The 10,199-nt window shown below is 41.2% G+C and overlaps 1 protein-coding gene across 1 annotated transcript; it reads right to left on the bottom strand.

The window, feature by feature from the left end:
* Positions 1–659: 659 nt before the first annotated feature.
* On the bottom strand, positions 660–2,240 carry LOC118490314. Its single transcript, XM_035987854.1, has 2 exons — positions 1,318–2,240; positions 660–731 (listed from the first exon to the last, which is right to left on the bottom strand). The coding sequence occupies exons 1-2, from the start codon at positions 2,212–2,214 to the stop codon at positions 714–716; spliced, it is 915 nt and encodes a 304-aa protein (XP_035843747.1). The 5' UTR covers positions 2,215–2,240; the 3' UTR covers positions 660–713.
* Positions 2,241–10,199: the final 7,959 nt, after the last annotated feature.

The raw sequence follows: 10,199 nt of genomic DNA, 5'->3' as shown, positions 1-10,199 counted from the left end.
ATGAGCTTCATCCAAATGTGTTTTATCAACACATTTATCATCTGAAACTGATTCAGGTTCACTTTCCGAACAAGAAGAAGTTTCAACAGTATGCTCTTCCTTAATGCATTTCTCGAGTGAAACTGATTCAGGTTCACTTTCTGATCCTGAAGAAGTTTCATCAACATGCACTTCCTTAATGCATTTCTTGAGTGAAACTGATTCAGGTTCACTTTCTGATCCTGAAGAAGTTTCATCAACATGCATTTCCTCAGAGCATTTACTTTGTGACACAGGTTCTGATTCATTTGGTAATTCGGTTTCCAATGGGGTCCCACTAGATTCAACATTAGGGACACCCACTGAGACAGGTTCAGAAGAAGAATCAGGATACACTTGATTTTCTTGAGAAATAGTTTCAGTGGTTTCACTGAATGCATCCTTGGGGACCGCACCTGTAACATTATCACAAGCTGAAACATTTGATATGTAATCATCACAAACATTAGTTGAAAAACAATCATCACCACACATATTGTTCAAATCATCCACACAAACATTATCAGTTTTGCCCAAAACAGCAGGCTCACAAGATGAAACAAACGCAGAAAACGACGCAAACAAAGAATTAGTAAAAGCAATGTCAGACTCAGTTGGTTCAGAATAATATTCAAAACAAGGTTCAGAAACGTTTGAAACAATAACTGGTTCACTCCCATGAACATCATCACATCTTACTTCTGAGCTATCATCTGCACATGACAACGAGATGTTAGGATCAATTGTGCCTTTAGGAATAAACTTTAAAGGCGAGGACTTTTGTGGCTCAACAGGTTTGTTGTGAACAGACGATTTGCTAGACGAGCCATAAGTCATTTTGCTTTCATTCAAGATCTCCTCCTCAGACATTGGCAAATAAGTGTAATTGTTATTGTATGGAGGAGGAGTCTGATTGTAACCCAAACCCGACCCTTTCTTTTTAGAGTAAGCCAATTGTTCATCACACAGATTTTTTACTAACTTACTGGAGGAATCAAATTTCTTGATGTTTAATTGATTGATTTGATATTTGTCTCTTACATTCTCCAGTTCCTTAGTTACTTCACATAATTTTTCTTTGACTATCATGAGTTGGGCTTTAGCTACACTGACATCGTCCTTTAGTTGAACGATGTCCTTACGCTGAGCTTCCACTTTCTCTTTGAAAAGTTTTTCATTTTTCGTTAAAGTGAATTTTTTTCTTTTAATTTCATTGTAATCTTCGATTAGCTCAGCGTTGTGTATTCTATAAGCCTCAACACGTTCCCTACATTCAGGAGTGCAGAAAACTGAAATTACCTCTTCTTTGGTGAGACCTTTGACAGGTGCTGACAGGATTTGAGTCATGAAAGCGAAATCGTCAGCAGCAGTCTCTTCCTGTGGCTCAGGGTCATGCTCGTTTGAGGTCATGAAAGCAATGTTAGAAGTTGCAGCTTGATTATCTGGAGCTGATATGTTCAGACGCTCAATCTCAGAAGACCAGTCAAAGTTGACATTTGGCTGCACCACTAGCGCTTGTGCTAATCCCTGCGGCTGTGGACTTCCAGAGGCAGCTGCATCTGCTATACTTGTAGTAGACACAAGAGCCCTTTCTCGATTAGGAGTAGCTGGTTGTGCAGGAGTAGTAGGATTCTGATCTCTGTTCATGGGTGGCTTCGGGCAGTTCCTAGCATAGTGTCCTTCCTCATGACAGTTGAAACAGCGAAGATTGAAGGGCACTTTAGAGGCTCCATTCCAAGCGTTACCCCACCTGTTTTTACCCGTTTTCTTCACAAACTTTTGAGCTCTGAATGCCGCCATTGCCATTTGCCAGGTGATATCCATTTCTTCAACATCATCTGGATGAATCTGTGACAAATCATCTTGACTCCACTTTGGTGGATCAAGCTTCCCTGCAAGAAAAGCATTCAAACAGTTGATTACAGAAGCTGCTATGTCTAGCTTTTCCTTTGACTGACTTGCGAAAAATGCCATCATCTCATTGTTCGTAGAGTGAGCAGAAGCAGAGGCAGCAGCAGAAGCCTTTCCAGCATTTTGAACTGAAGCTGGAGAAGCTGAAGAGACGATTTGATTTGAGGATCCAGATTGAGAGACAGAGGAATTATTGCGAAACATCTGAAATCCTCCTTGTGATAGAAGAGCTGTGTTGCTGTCGCTAGACGTGGTTGGAGCTATTGAGAAACCGGCAGCCAGCATGCTGTTCTTGTAGTTAGTCTCTCTCTGCTTGTCATCCAATTCACAAGCTTTGATATGCGAGATCATCTCAGACAGGGTGCATCTTGCAAGATCTTTGGTCTTCTTGATCATGGCAACATGATGATCCCAACTCTTGGGCAAAGCATTGAGAAGTTGTCTGTTGGTGGAGGCGTTTGTGGTATGAATTTCTTCCATCTGCATTTGAGTCACCAGCTTGACAAACCTTTGGATCTGATTATCTACTGTTTCACCATAAATATGGTTGAAATTGTTGAAATTTTGTTGCAGCAAGTTCCTTCGACTTTCTTTCATATCTTCGTTACCTTCATACACTTCTACCAGAGAGTCCCACAGTTCCTTGGCAGATTTGCAGGTGCGAAAGCCCATGGCAATATTAGGACCCAAACCCATGGTCAAGTAAGAGAAAGCTCGATCATCTTCTTCAACAATAAGCAAATCATCTTCAGTGTATTGTTCTCGAGGCTTCTTTACTTTAACATCAGGTTCAGTAGGACTTTCCATCATAATTTCCCTAGGTCCCCTCAAGATGCTGCGCCATAGCTTGTAATCTTTAACCTTAAGATGCTGTTCAAAGCGCCACTTCCACTCGGGAAAGTCGTTGGCATCAGTTAGCCTAGGAATGCGTGATGTGGTCCCAAGCTTCGAATCAAGTTCTTGTTGCTGAGTTAGGGTAGACAATTCACTGTTGGTGGTTGACATTGTTAATTAATCAGTTAATTAATTAATTAATTTTATTTAGTCCAAAGTCAACAGTCCAAATGTCCGTCACAATGTGTCGTTGCGAGTCGAAACGGGGTTGCGAGTCAAAAACTTCTGTTGATTGCGAGTCGTAATGACGATGGTTGCGAGTCAAGTCAAACTGTGGATGCGAGTCGTAACCGAAGTGGTTGCGAGTCGTAACAAAACAGGATGAGCCGAAACCACGGTTGCGAGTGAAGGTCAAACAGCTGGTTGCGAGTCGTAACTGGGCAAGATGAACCGAAACCAAGACTGATTGCGAGTCGTAACTGGGCAGGATGAACCGAAACCAGCAACTGTTGCGAGTCGTAACTGAAACGTGATGAACCGCAACTAAGAGATTGCGAGTCGTAACCTGCAAAACAAAAGTGATAAGAACTGTTTACTCGCAATCCCGACTTTTCAGCAAATTCCAAAATTCAAAGATATTGTAATCTTTGAATCTGTTGCACCGAAATCCCGAAAAATCAGCAAACACCAATGCTGAAATCAACAGAACCAAAATCAGTGATTTTTCAATGAATTTTTTAAGAACAGTCGATGAACAGATCTGCAAAAACACTTCAACAAACCGGATCAGTAATATATGAAACTTCTTGAATCCGATTGATATCAAAACCGAGCCCTTGAATAGCTTCAATGGCTCTGATACCAATTGTAAAACTCGTGAGGATCACAATGATATCAATCTAACCTTGTGAGAGTGCGGAAACCAAACACAAGGTGATTCAAGAAACAATATAAAGATCAAATAACAAACAATAAAGATGAATCAAACCGAAACTTGCATTCAACTGAATGATGACTGATACAAGATCGGATGGAACTCGGTTCCACTTGCTTGGTGTCGCCTGCCTTCTACTATTGATCAACAACCCTTAATCAATAGATTAAGGGTGTTTAAATACTAAACATGTAGGCCGAATCCTAGGCCCATGCGACTACCATCTAGCCCAACCCACAAGTGTTTAACCCAAAACATAAACAAACTAATTACAAAATCAACCCCTAAACATTGTTAACCTACATGAATAAACCTTCAGGTTCCAACATGTTAAGCTCGTGATAGTCAATACACCTCCTGAAAGTACCATCTTTCTTCTTTACGAACAAGACTGGAGCTCCCCAGGGCGAAGAGCTAGGACGTATAAAACCCTTTTCCAAGAGCTCTTGTAGTTGCGTAGACAGTTCTTCGAGTTCTGATGGAGCTAGACGATATGGTGCTCGAGCTATGGGCGCTGCTCTAGGAGCTAGCTCGATTTGAAACTCGACCTGACGATGAGGCGGAAGTCCAGACAATTCCTCAGGAAATACCTCAGGAACGTTGCGTACAATAGGAATGTCTTCAATTCTCTTCTCTTCCATTGATGTGTCAGTAACGAGTGCTAAAATGGCAGTGTGGCCCTTTCGCAAACACTTCTGGGCCTTAAGGAAAGAGATGATGCCTTCGACAACACCACTCTTGTCGCCACGAATCACGAGAGGTTTTTCACCAGAACGAGGAATGCGGACGATTTTCTCCTTACAAACAATCTCCGCTCGATGATGAGATAGCCAATCCATCCCAATAACGACGTCGAAACTACCCAGTGTGATAGGAATAAGATCGATAGAGAAAGTCTGACCAGCTAAGACGAGGTTACAACCTTTAACTACGTGTGTGGCTTCTAGACTTTTACCGTTAGCTAGTTCTACCGTGTGTTTGGTGTTCAGAAGTGTTGGAGTGTGCTTAAGCATTTGGCTAACTTTTACGAACACATAACTAGTATCGGCACCCGAATCGAACAAAACAGTAACAAAGAAGTCGTCCAGAAGAAACTTACCCATCACAACGTTGGGATCGTTCCTTGCTTCTCCCTGACCAATCACGAACACACGACTTTGGGCGCCATTTCCATTATTGTTACCTCCATTGTTGCCTCCGTTGTTGTTTCCATTGTGGTTCCCGTTTCTTTGGGTATTGTTCTGGTTTTGGTTCAGCTGGGGGCAGTTCCTCTTAAAGTGGCCCTCAGCGCCACACTGAAAGCATCCTTTATTGCCCTGCTGATGCTGCTGTTGGTGGTTCTGCGGAGCTTGTTGCTGTTGTTGGCGATTCTGATTCACAGGACGTGGGCTCCTGCAATCCTTTGCTTCATGACCCAGCTTGTGACACCTCTGACAATGACCCTTGTTGCACTGGCCGCTGTGGTGCAGATTACATCGATTGCACTTAGGGTGATTTCCCTTGTACCCACCCTGACCTTGATTTCCAGATGACTGCTGACTGGGGCTCTTGTACTCATCTGTCTTTCGCTGCTGAGATTGAGCTGAAGTAGAACCCTTGCCCAAATTTCCATCCCACTTGCGCTTATTGTCGTTGGGAGCATCAGAAGTAGTGGCGCTAATACGTTTGGGCAGCTTGTTCTGCTCAACCGCCTGATCAGTGAGACGATGAGCCAACTTGACGATTTGCTGTATAGTGCCAAGGTTAGCTGAGGTTACGTGGCTTTGAATTTCCGGCACCAAGCCCTTAAGGTACAGCTCAATGCGTTTGTAGGGAGGGTCCACCATAGTAGGACACAGGATGGCCAGTTCGTTTGACCTCTTAGTATACGCCTCAATCTCAGACCCCGTCATCTTCATGTTGAAAAATTCCACCTCTAGCTTGTGGATGTCGTCACGACTGCAATACTCTTCTCTAATCAGTTCCTTGAAGTCGTTCCATGGGGTGGCATTAGCAACCGCCAACCCAAGCAATTGGACCTGTGCTTTCCACCAGGTTAACGCAGCTCCTTCGAGTGTTCCAGTAGCATACTTCACCTTACGATCTTCCGGGCAATCACACATCTCGAAAACAGACTCGAGCTTCTCGAACCAGTGAAGAAGGCCTACAACACCTTCTGTGCCGCTGAAAGTGCTTAGTCGGCAATCCATGAAGGTTTTGAACGTACACACAGGAGGCTGAGCATGTTGACCTATGGTGCGAGAATAAATGACAAGGTTAGGCACGAGGGTTGATTTGCGAAGGTGGGATCTAAACGTTCTAAGATAGGTCGGAGTAGCAGGTTATACCTCCTGCAGGAACAGCTGCGAGTGCCTCAGCAACTCGTTCGTTGATTAGAGCTGTCAACTGGGCTTGAGTGAGGTTGATACGTCCTCCGCGTCCGCTCATGATCTTCATCACGAAGCAACGTAAGTGAGAAAAGTGTCGTGAAAGTGCGTAAGTGTGGGACGACAGTAGAGAGTAAGCACACAAGGTTCAAGTAGAAGTTATCACGTTAACTAATGCACAGTGTGAGCTATCTAACCGACAATATAACATAAATCATACCACTTATGGTGTCGAGTCTTGCACGTGGAGCGAAGCGTCGTTGTGGATCGTTGAGTACTGTACAGGTTATAGTCTGGTTTTATCAAAAATCTTTTCCCATTTTAAAACCAAGTTCACTATAACCAATGGCTCTGATACCAATCTGTCACACCCCCAAAATCCACCATGCGGAGTACCACCGCTTGGAGGCGTGACGTGACCAGGATCGAGCCACCAATCATATTGAACAATGTATTTAAGTAAATAAAACCAACCACAATACAATTGGTGACCAAAAGCCAGTTAACCAAGTTTTAAATTTAAACAGCGGAAGCATAATACGTGATACCAGAATATAAGTTCATAGTCCATGGTTCATAAGTTTAAAGTCCAAAACGTAGGTTTAATAAGTTCATAAAGTTTATTTATTAAATACGGGACATATCAGTTCGCATCCCACAACGACCACCTCCATATGCAAGCTCCAAGCATTTAACGACCTGTAAGGCATGTAACAACGAGTCAACAACAAAGTTGAGTGAGTTCACGTTTGGTTGTTTAGTTTTAAGTTGTTTTCCGAAAACGTGGTTTGTCTTTCGTTGGCGTAATTGCCGTGGGGGTTACCCCGTAGTTGAAAGTAAGATTAACCAGTTCATTCTTTATTACCCAAACCATTTCCATGATTAGTGGGGGCTTCCCCATGTGAACCACTAGACTGTACCATATCGACTACTACGCAAATAAGTTGTGCCCTACATCAGTGTCTATCATCACTGACGGTTTGCCATAGTCCATTAGTACACGCCCGTCCGACTGGCACGGTGTGAGGTTTGTTAAACCTAATAGCGCTATTAACTAATGACCCGCTCGCCATTGGCCTCGGCGATTAAGTCGATATAAAAATGAGGGACTTATGATAGAGTTTTGTCTAGTAAGTTTTAAAGTTGTTGTCCTACCCAAGGAGGATGAACGTACGTAGTTCTACCCAAGGAGAATACGCAGGAATAATATTGGCATCCTACCCAAGGAGGATGGCCGTACATATCCTACCCAAGGAGGATATGTAGATTCAATTTTTAAGTTCTTTAACCCATTCCCAAACCACCGGGAATCCCATGCCTTAGAAAGTGTGTGAACTCACCTTGGTTTGCTCGGTTAGATTCTCAATATAGCTAACAGTCAAGGTCGGTCAATCACGTCCTAATATAATTTACCAGTTAGTCATTTAGTGGCTTTCAAATAGAACACAAAGTTCCTACACGTATCTATCACACAACATGCATTGTTTTAACGGTTTATGCCCCTCTAAGTTTCCCATCCATTCCCCACTCAAAATCAAACATACGATAATGCACATAACATATATACCATGTTAGATCATTCACGGATAGCATACTCGACATTTAGACACGCAAGTCACAACTTGTATCAATTCAGCATTAATATTCAAAACCGGCTGTTTTCGGACGTTTTAATAAAATAGTTAAATTATTCCAAAAATTCCCAAATTTTTACAAGATGTCTTAAACGTTCCATATTTTATTGTGTAAAAATATCGGGGTCCGGTTCACTACCAGTATTTTATAAAAAATCATATTCCGGACTAAACTCAGATTTATGAATTTCTGACCACAGTCCACGGAACAATTTATTAAAAATTCATCGAGAGTCCGATTTACGAAATTCCAGTGGGGTAATTACACATCATCGGTTGTCATCTACTGTACAAATTTCATGGTCCGATTCATCACAAAACTCAGGTTATGACTGAAAGTACGACACCCATTTATTGCTGTCAAAATCCAGCTTAAGTTGCTGTTACAAATTAATACTTTAAAAATAGTAAACGGAGTCCAAAAATTACGATTCCGGTGCCATTAGAACCGTATTTCCTAATATCACATTTTAGAGTCAAAATATCAGTTTTTCGTTAGGTTTATGACCTGTTTACAGCCAACTGAAGTTGGCTGTAAAACTTGGACAGATTCTGATTTTTAGTGTTTAACCTTCTAAATCGTGTTCGATCGTTACCGTTAACAAGTTTAGTATTCACAACAACATCAAACATTAATATTATCCAGCAACACATCAGATAATCAACCAATAATCATAATCACACAAGATCTACATGCTTTACACTAATATTCATCCATTAACCACCTTGTTCATCATTTTAGTAGACTTTTAGATTTTGATCTTGTATGTTCACAATTTTTAACCGACTAATCTCTTATTAACCACATCAAACATGAACAAGAAGTTGATTAGAAGCACTTACAACTAGCACAAGGCTAGGGAAGAAACTATGCGAAAAAGAGGTGGATAAAAGCAAGATAGAGAGGTCCTTCGCCTTCCGTTAGCTCCAAGACTCCTTATGCGTGACCCGTAACACTTGTATAACTTTGGAATGAGGAGATCAAGAGCCGAAAATGGTGGTGTGTTCAAGGGGGGTCTCGGCCGTGAGCTAGGGAGGAGAGGAGAGAAAGAGAGTTTTGGTGGAATGGTGGTATTTATAAGATCTTCCATATAGCATATTCCTAGCATATTCCAAGCATATTCCTAGCATATTCCTAGCATATTCCTAGCATATTCCTAGCATATTCCTTAGGATATTCCTTAGCATATTCCTTAGCATATTCCTTAGCATATTCCTTAGCATCTTCCTTAGCATATTCCTTAGCATATTCCTAGCATATTCCTAGCATATTCCTTAGGATATTCCTTAGCATATTCCTTAGCATATTAACAAATACGTGTGAGCATAACACAGATATCAGAAAGCAGTTAAGTAATTCCATACAGTCGTCAGACACTTTAATTATCATTAATAATTTGTACGGAATACATGGGATTTTGAGGGTTGTCACATCCCTAGTAACTATACCTACTGATTACCACGTTATTTTAGGCGTAGTGACGAGTCGTAGTTTCGGCCAAAATGCGTATTCTTGCGTATTTTGTAACCAAACTACTTTTAGATATCAAAACCGTTTTTTTTATACCAAACCTGTTTTCTAACCTCGTTAAACATGTTTTAACATGTTTAACTCGTCACTTTTAGATTTGTGCTTATGTAGGGTCGTAAGGTAAGCGATCTAAACAATCGCTTATACTTTCGAACCCGACCCATTTGGTCGATCGTTAAGATCCGACCAAACACTTTAGGTGACCATAGTTGTACAGGGAATAACCTTCTGAGATTATACCTTATGGTCACTTCGTTTAAATAGTTGTATGATAGGTAGTTTATATGCCTAAGGAAAATTACCAAAATGCCCTTTTTACGCATAAATTCATTTTAAGCATATGTAACATAATTTTTGACATCTAAACTGATTAGGCAACATTATTAGACATGTTAAGGCATATAATACTTGTCATAGGGCTAGTTAGGCAGTCCAAACGCGTTTTACGCGAACGACGCGTTAAAGTAGCGTAAGCTACCTAAACGAGTCGTAATGGGTCGTAAGCACTTAGGATAGGTTTCCTTTTAGAATGTAGGCTTTACTAAATCATATTACACGAGTTTCTATACTCATTTGATTTATGTTTCCTTTCTAACATAACTTCCATTCGATTCGTTCATGACGAACGAATATATTCTTTACATACACTTACACTCCAATCCGAGAAGGACGGATGGAGTAGACTTTCTTCGTTACATACTTAACTTCCCATACCCGGTTCGACTAGAAGGAACCGAATATGATGCATTCTCCTTCATGACTTATTCATTTCTCATAATTTATCCTAACGACACAAAATAATTGGGATTAGCATTCACATGACAACATAATGGAAATATGGTGTACACGAACGTACCTCGATCTTGTGAACCTTCCGATTTCCTAGTATTGGAACCTTCTTCCTTCACGCCTATATCAACACATTCATTCATTTATTTAGTATCCCACTATTTCATTCAATTATCTCGCAA

The sequence above is a fragment of the Helianthus annuus genome, chromosome 3, assembly GCF_002127325.2.
Source record: "Helianthus annuus cultivar XRQ/B chromosome 3, HanXRQr2.0-SUNRISE, whole genome shotgun sequence".
In the NCBI taxonomy this organism is placed as follows: Eukaryota; Viridiplantae; Streptophyta; class Magnoliopsida; order Asterales; family Asteraceae; genus Helianthus; species Helianthus annuus.
This window is presented reverse-complemented; position numbering and strand designations above follow the sequence as displayed.

What these genes read in the sequence shown, in the direction of transcription:
- LOC118490314 (XM_035987854.1), bottom strand. Translation starts at nt 2,214, where the DNA reads ATGCTGGCTGCCGGTTTCTCAATAGCTCCAACCACGTCTAGCGACAGC.